Genomic DNA, 15,263 nt, shown 5'->3' with positions numbered 1-15,263 from the left:
TATTGTTGGTAATATAGGAGGTAATCTGATTGCCTCTATTTTCTTAAGTATTTTAAGATTACTTGGTAATCTTATTTTTCTTACAATTTTACCTTTAACTATTAAAATTTTTGAACAATAATGCTCTTGTTTTAAAAACAATTTACAAAAATACTAATGGACTACTTCATCCTTATGTGCAAAATTTTTAGGACATAAATATCCTTGGACTTTAAAATTTTACCCAAGGGTAGTGGCCGGATTTGGCCACCACCGTTGGCAGCTGATGGTAGGCAACCACCGTTGGCCATTGGAACAGCGTGCGATCGGCCGGATCTAGCCAGTCGTGCATTGATCTGGCTGTTTCTGACCATATCTTTGGCCAGTTCTATGGCGGTCAACAGTCAGAACTCTAGCAATAGATTTGGCCATTTTGGTCAGATTCATGATGGATCTAGCTGGAAATGGTCAAGTCGATGCACGACCAACCAAATCAGGTCGATTGTGCGTTGTTACGGCCACTGCCGACAACGACAACGGTGGTAGCAGGCGACCGATAGTGGCAGGTGGGGGTTTTTTGTTAAGTTTTAAACTTTTTTATTGCTAGGGTGTTTTAGCAATATCTCAAACGTAGGGGGTTAAAAAAAATAAAAATAATATTATATTAATATTTAAAAATGAAGGCAATTTAGTAAATTATATAACATACCCACCAATTTATTCCAATTAACCAATCACATTTTCCTAAACATTCCCGGTAATCTTTAAGGTAATTTATCTTTTCATTAATAAAACATTCCCAGTAATACAACATTCCTTGAACCAAACACACCCTAAAAGCATCTCCAAGAGACTTTTTATATGACCCAAACTTTTTATTATAAAGAGTTTATCTATAAAAATAAGAGTCAAATAGACTATTTATTTTTTAAATATAAATTAAAGAGTGAGTTTGACTTTCTACATCTAGAGAGTCAGATTCACTCTCTATCTTAATTTTAATTAATAAATTACAACTCTCTATGCATTTTATTTATTAATTCTCTCTCCTATTAAGTCACTTTCTTGAAAAAACGTATTCTCTCTCCTAAAATTTAAAGAATCCATTGCATTTGATTAAAAATTTTGTTCTTTATATTTAGAAATTAATGAAGATGCTCTTTATTTATATGAAAGATGCTCTAAGGGATTTCAAACACAAAACCACATCTAACCATTCAACTAACCTTCTGTATACAACTTAAAATTAATATTAAACACTCAAACTCAATCTATATTCCAATATAGTTTTACTATTTTTTGGTACATTATGGATTCCTATTTATCTAGTATTATCGATTCAATGTTTTATATTTATGTTTTCTTTATTTGTTGACATGATAAATTGCATATAAGCGTTTATATATGAAGTTTATTCATATAATAGGTGCATTTGATTAAGGGAATGTTATATTAATGGAAAATTAGGATACCTTGAAGATTACTAGGAATCTTTAAGGAAACGTGTTTAGTTCGTTAGAATAAATTTATGGATATGTTATATTAACATGTTTGGTTTGAAGAAATAAACTGATGGATATGTTATTTAAATTACTAATTTGCCCTCATTTTTAAATATTAATATAATATTATTTTTATTATTAATTTTTGAATAATTTCTTTTAACCCCCAACATTTAAGATTTAGCTAAAACATCACAGCTTATATAAAACTTTAATTTGTAACAAAATCACCTCCACCCACCCCAAGCCATTGTTGCTACCAGTCGCCATCACCTTTTGCTGTCGAAAGTCATTGAAAGTTGGTGGAAATCGCCGGGAGTTGTCGATATGGCTGTTTCCAGCCATATTGATGGCCGAAAACTAAAGGTGGAAAAATAACCCACTCGGCCCGGCCCGTGGCCAGTCAAGTTAGGCCTGTCTCTTTGGCTAGAAGGGTTGGCCCAGCCCGGCCTACCAACCCTAACTCGACAGGTTTTTGTGTGGGCCGACCCACAATTTTTTTTTTCAATTTTTTCAGTTAACTTTTCAAATATCAATAATTCAATTCAATTATTTTTTTTGTTAACATTGCAAATATTAATTCAATTTTAATACAATTAAATTGTAATATAAGAAAAATTAGACTTATTCATTTATCAAAAAATAAAATAAGAAATAAGAAATTACAACAATTATTGCCTCGTTAAAAACCTTACCAAGAAAAACCTAATTAGGACAAAAACTTGTTAAGGAAAAAAGAGTGCAATAATTAATAGTTAATTTACAAATTATAAAGTTACAATTTATAAAATAACTAATTTGAGAGTTGACTAGGACCCCTCTCATCTGTATCATCTAAATTATTGAAGTATCGTTGATAACTTCGTATTGATCTTGAAGGCGCTACTGTTCCCAATCTCGAAGACATGTGAGGACTTCAATTAATTTTGGTGAAAGTTTAGTCCTCCTGTCCTTTAAAATTCTTCCACTTGCAATAAATGTTTGTTCAGATAAGACGGTTGAGACGGGAATAGAGAAAATATCTAGGGCAAGTCTTGATAATACCGGAAAAATACATTTTATGGTTTTCCAATATTCTAAGACATCAAAGTTGACTCTTTATTATGGATCTGTTTGTAGTACGTCGGGGGTTCCCAAATATTGGTGAAGTTCATTACTTTGTAGCTGTATGGAGGATAATATATTTGTTGTTGATGCTTCTGAAGAGGAGGCTATGCTTCGGGTTCGAGTCCTCTTCAGCCTATTAAGTGCATTCTAGGAGTCGAAGTCTTCATTTATGTCTTCTGATGCTACTTCCTCAGGTATTTCTCCTCTTCGTTGGTTCCCATACTTATTTTCATATTACAAATATACCTCTGCAAGACATTGTCTTGTCTCTCCAAGTTGATTGGCATATGCTTCGTCTCATAAATTTTCACTTAACGTGTCTAAACCATTTTCTAAATCCGCTAATTTAATTTTAGGATCAAATATGACAGTTAAACAAAAAAGAAAAGAAAAAAGTTTCCAATATTTTTAAAATTTTAATTCCATTGCTTCTATTGGTCCCGTTAAAATTTCATTGTTTCTGTTTTTTTAAATAAATATAAATTTTTTATAATTGTATGTATTAACAATAGACAAGTAGGATAATACATGCCAGAAATTTTTACAGTGGATTGATAAAAAAATTAAGAAAAGAATAAAATTTTTGAACTATATGCCAATCACTGTCTACCAATTAATGATGACTCTTATTATTTGCTACAAAATAACTAATTAAAATTGCATAAGGTAAACATGAATCAAATATTAAATAAGTATTATTTCATCTAACATGCATGTCTAATGCAAAAGTTCTAAGAGACATATTTGATTTTATACTAGCATTTTGAAATTCAGTATTTCTTATATTACTACTAGTAATTCAAGTTAAAAAACCCATAATTCTATCAATATTATTTCTAATTTTTTTCATACCACTTTTCACAATTAAATCAATAATGTGACATGCACAACGTAGGTAAAAAAACTTCAAATTGTCATAAAAAGGAATATTTATTTTAAAAAAATCAAACTCTACTATTAGCACTTGCATTATCTAATATTAAACTTATCACTTTGTGAACAATACCATAATCTTCTGAAACTTCAACAATTTTATTTTAAATTTGTTAACCACTATGATCCGCATCCATTAATCTAAATTCCAATAAAGATTTATTTAATTTACATTTATTATCAAAATAATGACTAGTCACATAAATATAATTTTGTTTAGCTCTATCACTCCAAATATCAGCTGTTAGAGCTAAAAGATGGAATGCATGGAGAATGATGCATGTGATACTATAACATGTATATTCATATTTTGCAAAAAAAATTCAATCAAATTGAAAACAAATAAGGTATAACTTATTAACTTAAGTCCTCAGCAACCTTGAAGACTTTTAATTTCAAGAGAAATTAAACAAAAGAGTATCCACACTAAAGTAAAACAAGATTTAGGCCAAGAGAGATATTTAGGGTTCTTAGAAATTTTGATCTCTATCTCAAAATTGATATATCATTTTCTTTATATATGTAGCCTTGTAAACAATTCAATAATTGTTTTGGACTTTTTTAAACAATTCTATAATTGTTTTGGAGTTGTAAATAATTCCATAATTATTATAAAGTTGTTAAACTTCTTTAAATAATAACATTGGATTAACATTTAATCACAATTAACAATTTAACTCTTAAATTGTTGACAACCCTGTTCATATGTTTACAATTACAACTCATTGTTAAATTCAACTTAATATAAAGAAAATGATTAATTATAAATTGGAATTCCATTTAATTCCAATTAGCAATTTAACTCTTAAATTATTCATAATAACTAATATAACTCTCCATTGAATTTAATTCAATGATAATAATATAAATAACTTTATTACCCTTGGTAGGTGTTAGCCAACCTTGGATAATCAACTCTCTTTGGCTATTTCTCTATTCTCCTTAGTTTTTATGTGTGACCTCTTAGGTTCACTGTGGCTTAGCCATGGGCCAATATCATAGTCTATTCCGATATGTTTTGTCATAACTTCTTATGAACAAAACTCCCACCGATTATGGTAGACATCTAGCAATGCTCCATAACCCCTAAGTCAGAATGAAGATATACTCCAACAAACCCTTTTATAATCATACGCGCTATATAATCAAATCTTTCCGTTGTCTAATCCCAATTAAGAATTGATTCATGGTATGTCAATATTTTTATCTTAATTTTATATCAAATTGACAATCAATACATATGAAACGTGTCACCATGAAACAACCTTTTAGGTAACATTTTATATAACCCGGTCGGAGATTTCCCTTTTCCAATGTATCTTGACATTTGTTTAGGAACTTGATATTAATCTATACCAAGTCAACGGATCTCATCTGGACTATCACTTGTCATCACACATAAACAATATATTGCCAAATTGGCTTATTGACACATGACATAATTAGTGTCGTGTTTATACACCATATGAACCATATGTGTTTATGCAAAATCCAACTGTGATATCTCAGCTCTAAGGATTAATAATACACTAGTACGATCTTATGATGAATCATTGACTATATTTTAAATGTCCATGTGATTCATCACAAATGGTCATATTAAATAAATAGTTCACTAACCGCTTATCCATGCTAAGGCCCTAGTGATATAACTTTTATAATCACCCACACTAATACCATCACATGATATTCTACGGAGGCATTTAGCATGCATACTATATAATATTATTGCCCAAATAATATTACCTATGTAGCGAATACTTTGATAATTTTGATCTTCTAAATATTTGTATCATCCATATATATAAATGAAGTAATAAACCACATGTGAAATAAAAATACTTTCTTCTACCGATAAGATAAAAATGTATATACAAATTATATACATTAACATATATATACAAAACATAATACCTTGGAACCGATGACACGATTGGTTCCTAGGGTATACACTAACAAGAGTCACACTAACATGACAACTATGTATTTTATTTCTTAATTCTAATTTCATTTTCCCAAACAATTTTATTAAATTATTTCTAGTTGTAGTTTTAGAATAACTTTTAAATCCTAGAAAAAATGAATTTTTAATAAATCTTTCAAAATATTTATCTTCATCCATATTAATAGGTTGATCAGTTGCAACAATATATAAAGCTAATTGTTTCCTATATACATTAGAATTATAACGCTAAGTAGTACTTATATTAGTTATTTGAGTTTGATTGATTTCTCTATTTTCATGTTGATTCATATGTTTACTAGCATGCCTTTTTAAAATATTAGTACCATTACCAGCATCAGCTTTATAAATATTTTCACAATACTTGCATCTTGCATTCTTCACTTAAAAAACTTTTCGAAATGCATCCAAACTTCTGATGTGTACCTGTCGTCGGTTGTGAATGCAGTTGATGAACCCGCTTCTACTTGAGATGGAGTTAGATGAGGACGACGATTATGAGGACGACTTCTAGAACCACTAGGAGCTGTAGCAACATGGGGAGGAAGGGGAAATATTATGAGGTGTATCGGATTTTGAGAATTGGAAAGCATGACTATTTGAATATACTACATTTACGTTAGGAAATTCAGGGGGACTAGGATAATTTTCTTCATCATCGGAATTGATGAGATAGAAATATCTATCCACTCTTGCTCAAAAAAAAAAAAAAAAAAAAAACTGGATAGAGAAGAATTAAAGAGCTAAAGAAGGAGAATTGAAATTTGGAAATATGAATTGAAAATTGCAAAAACTAATAAAAATTAAAATGAGAACAAATTGACAACAAAGAGATTGAAAAATTTGAGATGTGAGGAAATATAAGAGTTTAGGCTCTATTTATAGAAAAAAAAAAAAAAGGAAAAGAAAATGACCAAAAGATCTCTCTAACTATTATAAAACGACTATATTTCAAGGGTAAAATGGGTTTTTGCCAAAAAAAATTTTAATTTTTTTTTTGTCCAACCCGCGATGTTCAAAACCCCTAACCTGGTGGGTTGGACGTTTTTTTTTTTTTTTAATATAACACATCGGGTCGTTGGGTTGGTCTATGAAGGCCTAGCCCGCCCAACGGGGTATACCTAGGCCAGGTTAAACCCGGGTTGAGGCGGGCCCATTTGTTCCACCTCTACCGAAAACGACAAGATGGTTGTAGATTTGGTCGAAGATGGCCAGAAACGGCTAGATCTAGGCGAGATTTGGTTGTTAATGGCCAGAATAGATCTGGCCATTTTCAACCAGATATACGACCATCTGATCAGTTTCGGCATCAATATGGCCGAAAATGGCCATATTGGTGACTTCCGGCGGTGGTCAACTGTGGTCGGCCAACTACCAACGGCGGTGATCTGCAATTTGTTTTAAATATAATGACATTATTATCAAAAAAACTGAATTAGATAAGGGTAAAATTATAATGGTAGATTAATGTAAATTGATTTAAAAAAAAAAAAAAAGGCATTATTGTCTAAAAGAATTATGTAAAAGGGATAAAATTGTAATAAAAGTAAGATTACTTAGTAAGCTTACATTACTTAAGAAAATAGAGGTAATCAGATTACCTCTAATATTACCAATAATAAGTACTACTGGTATTAAAAGATTATCAAAATCTTATATTACTTAACAATCAAATATGGTAATTAAGTAATATAAGATGAAATTACCAATAAACCGCAACTAAACAACGCACCCATTGTGGTAAGTGAAAATACACAGGTAAATGATCTTTAAACTCATTAATGACTTCACATCAAAGGATCAGTTAATATTTTAGGCTGCAAATAAGTGACAAAATACCGACACACGTTTGGAAACATATATAGACTTATAGAGAATGAAAACACGAGCGTGATTTTGATTATTTTTAAACCTTGTAGTGTACATGTACAATTTAAAAAAAATCGTCGGGTATTTCATAAATATAAACTTTATATTTTCCTCATTACCTTACCCTCTTATAAGCTACTTTGTAGTACCCAATATATGATTATTTTGCAAAACCCCCCCAAAACAAAACCCAAAAAGCAAACAAAATTCAAAACTTTGATTTGAAGTTTCAGTTTAAATCAGAACCAACAAAAGCATTTCAGATCTGAAGACCAAGACCAAGACGACGAAGAAGATTACAAAAACGATTTCTCTCTGCAGATCTGAAGCAGAGCTGAGCTGTTGTCTTCCTCACATTTCAAATCTGATGAACGAGCGAGTAATTCCATAATTATCATTGTACAATCATGAGAGTATCCTCTGCTTCCACTGCCTCCGCCGAAGACAGGATCGCCACACTCAGCGGCGGAGGCTACCGAGACGCCGAGTCACTCTTCCGGACCAAGCCGATATCGGAAATCCGAAATGTTGAACTCACCACCAAGAAACAGATCCAGGAAAAGCAGGAGGAGTTGCGCCAATTGGTCGGAACTCGGTACCGAGACCTAATCGACTCGGCCGATTCGATTATGCTTATGAAATCGTCATGTGAGTCCATTTCTTCTAACATTTCTTCAATTCATTCACACATTCTCTCTTTGTCCGCCGAAACCCCCAAATTGGTTAGCCCTAACCCAAATCGACTTAAAATTTACGGCATTGCGTGTCGTGTTAAGTACTTGGTTGATACACCGGAGAATATTTGGGGTTGTTTGGATGAATTTATGTTTTTGGAGGCGGCGGCGAGGTATGTGCGTGCCAAGCACGTGCAGTACATTTTGATTGATGTTAATAAAGATATGGATCAGTTGAATTTTCCGCTGTTACAACATCAGTGTCAAATTGTGGATAGTTTCAAGGCGCAGATTTCGCAGAGGAGTCGAGAGCGTTTGTTAGACAAAGGGCTGGGAGTTAATGCTTATGCTGATGCTTTAGCTGCAGTTGCGGTGATTGATGAGCTTGAGCCCAAGCAGGTTCTGGGGTTGTTTTTGGAAACAAGAAAAGCTTGGATTCTGCAAACATTGGGGAGTACTTTTGCTTCTTCTGATGTTGTTTCTGTGTTTTGTAATGTTTTGACTGTTATTCAGGTCAGTGTAGCTCAAGTAGGGGAGTTGTTTTTGCATGTACTTAATGATATGCCTTTGTTTTATAAAGTTATTTTGGGTTCGCCTCCCGCTTCTCAATTATTCGGTGGGATTCCAAATCCCGATGAGGAGGTTAGGTTGTGGAAGTTATCTAGGGATAAATTAGAGGCTATAATGGTGACACTTGAAAAAGATTATATTGCCAAGACGTGTTTTAGTTGGTTGAGGGACTGTGGTGGGGAGATTGTTAGTAAGATTAATGGCAAGTTTTTAATTGATTCAATCAGCTCTGGCAAAGAACTTGGATCAGCTGAGAAGTTGATACGTGAGACCATGGATAGTAAGCAAGTGTTGGAGGGTAGTTTGGAGTGGCTTAAGAGTGTATTTGGATCAGAGATTGAATTGCCTTGGAGTAGGATTCGTGAGCTCATTTTGGAAGATGATTCTGATCTCTGGGATGAGATTTTTGAAGATGCCTTTGTTAGGAGGATGAAAAGGATTATTGATTCAGGATTCAAGGACTTGTCCAGAGTTGTGAATGTTGTGGAGTCCATTCGTGCAATAGGAGGGGATACTTCTGGTGGAGTGATTGATTTCCGCACATACTTGAACAGACCTTCTACTGGTGGTGGGGTTTGGTTTATTGAACCTAATAATAATGTTAAGAAGGCTGGTTTAGCGTTGGGGCATAAAGCATCACACGAAGAGAATGATTTTCAGAGTTGTCTCAATGCCTATTTTGGTCCTGAAGTTAGTCGGATCAGAGATGCAGTTGACAATTGTTACCAGACTGTCCTTGAGGACCTGCTGAGTTTCTTAGAGTCTCCAAAGGCATCTCTACGGTTGAAAGATCTTGCACCGTATCTACAAAACAAATGTTATGAAAGCATGTCAACCATCTTGACAGAACTCAAGAGGGAGCTTGATGATCTATATGCTGCCATGGAAAAAGGCACACAGGATGGTCAGTCTTTGGCTTCACCTATCATTGTTGAAAAATCCCTATTTATTGGGCGACTTTTGTTTGCTTTCCACAACCACTCAAAGCACATTCCAGTAATACTCGGTTCTCCAAGGTTTTGGGGAAAAGAAACTATGGCTGCTGTTTTTGATAAATTGTCACCTCTATTGAGGCAATCTGGAGTTGCTACCGATGCTCCTGATACCCCTGGAAGGCAAACACCCACTGGCTCCAGAAGACAAAGTTCAGCTGCTACTGCTGCATTGCTTGGAGCAAATGAAAGTGCAAGCCCGAAACTTGAAGAGCTTTCTAAACTCACAAGAGATCTCTGCATTAGAGCTCACAGCCTGTGGACATCATGGTTATCTGATGAGCTTTCTGTCATTCTCTCACGGGATCTTGAGCAAGATGATGGATTGTCGGCAACAACTCCCTTGAGGGTAAGTAGCATTTGTTCAAGAGGTTTTTTTATTGTTTTCTTCTATCTCATTAGACATACCTATACGCATGGAGCAGTGGTTGTCACTGTGAGCCTGGTCTTTCTCCTGAGTTAGGGCCAGTACGACTGCATTTTGTGAGGCACGAGCTATTTTTTCGAAAGAGTGCATTTCTGGGACCTCGTTTTGCTGCTTCCTTCATCGCGTGGAGCTGTTTGCTAAGATATTTTTTTTCCATTAAAAGTACACATAAATGTGCAAACTAAAATTTTGTTTGGCACAAGTTTTGGGCTTGCACTTTCATTAAAAGTACACATAAATGTGCAAACTTAAACTTGATACTTTTTATGCAAATGTCAATTTTCTACTCAGATGACTTTTAATCTATGTTAGAATCAGCTTACAATTATATTCGGTTTTTATGTTATGCAAGAACGCCTCTTGTTCATGATTCTCATCTTCTGGTATTGTGCAGGGTTGGGAAGAGACCGTGGTCAAGCAAGAACAGTCTGATGAGAACCAGTCAGAGATGAAAATTTCACTCCCATCCATGCCTTCCCTCTATATCATCTCATTCTTGTGCCGAGCTTGTGAAGAGATTCATAGAATTGGAGGGCATGTACTTGACAAGTCAATTCTGCAAAAATTTGCATCACAACTATTGGAAAAGGTATGCAGCTTGCATTGATGTCAGATATATTCTTTCCTCCATGAATTCTTGCTATAATTTAATATATACTCTAATGAATTGTTACCATCTTGTTTTTTATTTATTAATCTTATCAATAATTACTTTTGGATTGCTACACCAGAAATTTTGCATTTATAGTTTATTTTTTCCGATAAGAAACTCTAGAAAATTTATTGATTCGCAAGTTCACATGTGGGGTTAAATAGGAGGGTTGGGTTGGTTTACTAAGCATCTGAACCAAGTTTCAACATGTATAAAATTTGTTCTTATATTCTTGAAGCACAATCAAGCTTAAAGGATTTATAGAAGACAAAACTAACCAGTTATTATAAAAAATTACTTGAACTATTTGACCTGCTTTAACTGCTTGTTGTTGTTCTGTCTAAGATATTTCAGTTTCTATGTTTAGATATGTATTATGAGTCTTTAATTATTATGAATCTGATAGAAACCCATCTAACATCTCAAACAATTGGGCTGGGCAGTGGCCTTTTATGGGCTTGAGTAGAACTCTCCTTGGAAAACCGGCTTGCCAAGGGAGGGTGCCCAAGCCCTTTATAACCCACATGCCCACCCTTTTCCTTCTCAATGTGGGATCCTAACAGAATCTCTTGTTTGGTTTGAATTGTTTATACTTTGTTTCCTTAGTATGGTAGGATTTTGCTCAACAAACCAAGTAGGCGCAGAAACCTTAAGAGTTAATTCTTACTTCTCAGTTTTTTGTTTCTAAAATACCACAGATTTCTACATAGCTGTTTTTTTGGGTCATTTGGCTCGAAAGATAATCTTTTTGAAGATGTAAAAGCAGGAAATTCTAGTTTTTTCGGTTGTTTTCACTTTATAGCTCTACTGCATTCATCATTTTTTCTTCGTCGTGTAAATGAAATTTTTTTATGTTTTCTCTGTATTTTTTTTTCCCCTTTTTAAGGGGTGATCTGACCTCTTTAGTGGATACCTGATCCACTTGTGTATTTCTCTTTTTCTCAACACATTGCATCTATTGGAGAATTAGGGCTCCTCTTTGTTTAGTAAGCACTATATTATTTCAATTTGTAAAGTATTGGCTTCTCCAAAAAGTAATTGTGTATTTTGCTGAATTACATGAACTGGTTGTTATCTTTAATTTGAGACATAGAATCCTCTAAGCTATTTACATTTTGTAGTTTCTTGTTGATTTTATTTCCGTCATTTGTTTACTGTCGTGGCTCATTAAGTTAAGAGTATCTCTGGTTATACAACAACATTCCACAAGCTTCTTTCTAAACTTTTTGCTTATATAATGATAATGCAGGTCATAAGCATTTATATGAACTTCCTTTCTGCTATAGAGGCAAATGGATCACAAGTGTCAGAGAAAGGAGTTTTGCAAGTTCTTTTAGACTTAAGATTTGCTGCTGACGTTCTTTCTGGTTGTGATTCTAATATGAGTGAGGAGTTATCCAAAAATCCGAAGTCAAAGTTTTCTTTCAGGCGAAAGCAGGATCAAAGCCAAACAAAATCTGCTATTGGGGAGCGTGTTAATGGATTAATTAATCGTTTTTCACAAAGATTGGATCCTATTGACTGGCTTACGTAAGAATTTCTTTCCATATGTACAATAATTATAATGATTTCAGCTCATTAATTTGCCTTTTTTTTGGGGGGGTGGGGTAAGATAATTTACTTTTGAATGATTGAATCTGACTAAGAAATTATTATGTACTTGAGTTTGAGTTGAGTATTTCTAACTTTATATCATTCAAGGTACGAGCCATATCTCAGGGAGAATGAAAGGCAAGCATACCTGCGGCATGCTGTCCTCTTTGGTTTCTTTGTGCAACTTAATCGGTTGTATACAGACACTGTGCAGAAACTGCCGACTAATTCTGAGTCAAATATTATGAGATGCTCTACAGTTCCTCGCTTCAAATATCTCCCAATAAGGTTAGTGTCTTCATTTCTTTTATTTGATTCTTACCATTCAGTTATGATTTACGTTTATTGCATCTTCTCAAAAGCACAATCCACCCACCCTTCTGTTTTCCCCAACAAAATAAATTTTCTGCCTTCATTATCTGTCCTTTAATAAGGTCTTTGTTTTCTTTTGGTGTGCAGTGCTCCAGCTCTCTCTTCAAGAGCGACAACTAGAACATCCATTCCAGCTGTTTCAGATGATATCTCTTCAAGAGGCTTCCTTAAAGCATATACAAATGGAGAGCTTTCTCAAAATCTTGATTTGGATGACAACTCAAGTTTCGGGGTAGCAACACCATTCTTAAAGTCTTTCATGCAGGCAAGTCTTTCTACCTATTTTATTTTTCTTGTTCATAGAGCATTTCAATCTTATAGTTGTGGATCTGTGGTCACTGCTCAGTGAGGTAAAACTTACATGATATAATGGCATGATTTGGGAAAACAATTTATACAATTAAAATATTCATTTACAGGGAAAATAGAGATTCAGTGTCTGGGGTTTCTGATTCTTTCAGTGTCATAGGATGTTCAGGTTTCATTCCCCTGATGAATGTGCTATTAAATATGCCTTTGAAGCTGTGTTGTTCCTGCCTAAGAATTGCGGAATTTCCATAACTTGTCTTAATCTAGAATTTGAACAGCGAGTTACATGCTTTTTGTGGTTAGTATGGAATAAGCATTTTGTCTACTATGGTCAAATTTTAATCACAAAAATTGGGGATAGCTTTCACGGCTACTTGTTTCTAGGAATGTCTTGAAAGGTCGATTGATTTGATGGAGTCTGCCGGCAACTTCTAGTTATTATGTTTCAATATTGTATTAGTTTATATAGATTATTTGGATGAGCAACTTAGTAAAACTTTAGTGAGACACAGATTATAAGATTTAGTAATTATCATTTTACTCGAATGGTCCTGCAGTCCTAACGCTGAAAATTATAAGGAATCAAGGGTCATACTGGGTTTATGCTAAGAATTTTTTATGTCATTTATATAATGTGTTAATAAGGAAAATTTTATTGCATTAATCAATTTAGGTGGTTGATTTGAGTCATTATTCTATTGGTTATGATTGTTGTACGGATTTAGAACTCAAATGTTCTAAAGAGTAGCTTGGGGAGATAATTGCTAAAACTTTCTCTAAATGGTATGATGTTTTGTTGTCCATTTGAAAACCATTATTCTGATATCTGTTTCCTTTGTTATGACCAGGTTGGCAGCAGATTTGGAGAGAGCACTATGAAATTAGGATCCATCTTAACAGATGGTCAAGTCGGCATATTCAAGGATAGATCATCATCTGCCATGTCGACATTCGGCGACATTCTACCTGCACAGGCTGCAGGACTTCTTTCTTCTTTCACTGCAACCAGAACAGATTCTTGATCGCCTGTAGTAGTCCGTCAGTCTCATTTTTTTCTTAGACATACTTATTTCGGTGGAGAGGAACACTTCGAAACTTCCAAAACACACTGGATGCTTTGCGTGTACACACAGGTCACAGGATGCTTTGCGAGATAGTACACGTTACAGACGAAGCAAAATTCATCGTCATTTTCATTTTCAGTTGCAATGGAACACAGGAACTGAGGTGTTGGAAAAATGTTCATCTCCCCGCACCGAAAGGAGAAACAAAGACGCAGAAGATTGTGAATCGAGGAAGTCGGACCAAAGAAAAGGTAACATTTGCAATCTGTATTCTGTATAGACCAATTTGAGTTGTTGTGAATATAGATACCTTAAAAGAGGAGGATGTGATGTGATGTGATGTGATGTGATGTGATGTCTGAGAGGGGAGGTTTAGGGTTTTATCACGTAAAGAATTCAAAGAGGCAGGAAGGTGTTTGGTGGAAGGGAAAATTCATTGGTCAAAATCAAATCCCTAATAATAGATTTTCTATTGGGAATTTCACCCTTCCTTTTTTTTTTTTTTTTTTTTTAATTTCCTTTTGGTTACATAAAATTTTCAATATAAAAGAACAGAAAAGAAAGAGAGGGAGAGAGGGAGAGAAACAAGACCATTATTGTATTAGAGTCTAAACTGGAGCTGATGAAATCCCCTGTGGGACTGTTATATCTGAATATATATTGTGTGAAATTACAGATTTGACCATGTTAGAAAAACTAAAAATTACTTCTTTTTGGCAAACTAGACTTTTTTATTATTTATTTATTTTTAAGATTATGATTGTTTTCCTATATGATTTTTGTCTACTTTTAATGGGTATTATAAAAAGCCTTGTCTTAGTGATGCAAATAAGAACAGTGAATGTACAACTTCAAACCTATAGCATAATTTGATCGAAATCAAAAGCTGAATATGCTTTAATTTACAATTAATTTGATATAATAATAATAATAATAATAAAGCATGAGGCAATTAGAGTTTGATTATAAGGACAACAAATAATATTAATTAATAGGGTATTCTTTTGACGCTTAGAATGTAAATATCCGAAATCCCTCTACTTGAAGTTGAGTAATTTTATTTTTATCCCTCGCCTGCTCCTATCCTATTTATACTCTTTCGGAAAATGGCACTTCAGCATGGAACTACCACTCGATGGCCTGAACCAACAGGGAAGGAAACTGAATGTGAAGCTCCCTAAATCTCGCACTCAATCATCGCAAAAATAATTCTTTTAATAACATTAAAACACTTTAAAATGTTCCTAATTCCAAATA

At 33.8% G+C, this 15,263-nt stretch overlaps 1 protein-coding gene across 2 annotated transcripts; it reads left to right on the top strand.

The window, feature by feature from the left end:
• The first annotated feature begins 7,598 nt into the window (after positions 1 to 7,598).
• LOC116146543 (conserved oligomeric Golgi complex subunit 1-like) lies at positions 7,599 to 14,533 on the top strand. 2 transcript variants are annotated; one of them, XM_031431956.1, is made up of 7 exons: positions 7,599 to 9,938; positions 10,411 to 10,605; positions 11,918 to 12,198; positions 12,370 to 12,549; positions 12,721 to 12,898; positions 13,791 to 13,970; positions 14,076 to 14,533. In XM_031431956.1, the coding sequence occupies exons 1-6, from the start codon at positions 7,761 to 7,763 to the stop codon at positions 13,962 to 13,964; spliced, it is 3,186 nt and encodes a 1,061-aa protein (XP_031287816.1). In that variant the 5' UTR covers positions 7,599 to 7,760; the 3' UTR covers positions 13,965 to 13,970; positions 14,076 to 14,533. The 2 variants fall into 2 exon arrangements, with proteins under 2 accessions (XP_031287816.1, XP_031287815.1); XM_031431955.1 differs by having other exon boundaries at positions 13,791 to 14,533.
• The last annotated feature ends 730 nt before the right edge of the window (positions 14,534 to 15,263 follow it).

This window comes from Pistacia vera, unplaced genomic scaffold, assembly GCF_008641045.1.
Source record: "Pistacia vera cultivar Batoury unplaced genomic scaffold, PisVer_v2 Contig479, whole genome shotgun sequence".
In the NCBI taxonomy this organism is placed as follows: Eukaryota; Viridiplantae; Streptophyta; class Magnoliopsida; order Sapindales; family Anacardiaceae; genus Pistacia; species Pistacia vera.
Note: the sequence above shows the minus strand (reverse complement) of the source record. Positions and strands in the feature narration are given on the sequence as shown.

Bases quoted from the DNA above. Each gene is read 5' to 3' on its own strand.
- LOC116146543 (XM_031431956.1), top strand. From the start codon at position 7,761: ATGAGAGTATCCTCTGCTTCCACTGCCTCCGCCGAAGACAGGATCGCC. The intron at 9,939-10,410 runs GTAAGTAGCATT...GGTATTGTGCAG, and splicing joins CGGCAACAACTCCCTTGAGG to GGTTGGGAAGAGACCGTGGT. The intron at 10,606-11,917 runs GTATGCAGCTTG...ATGATAATGCAG, and splicing joins CATCACAACTATTGGAAAAG to GTCATAAGCATTTATATGAA.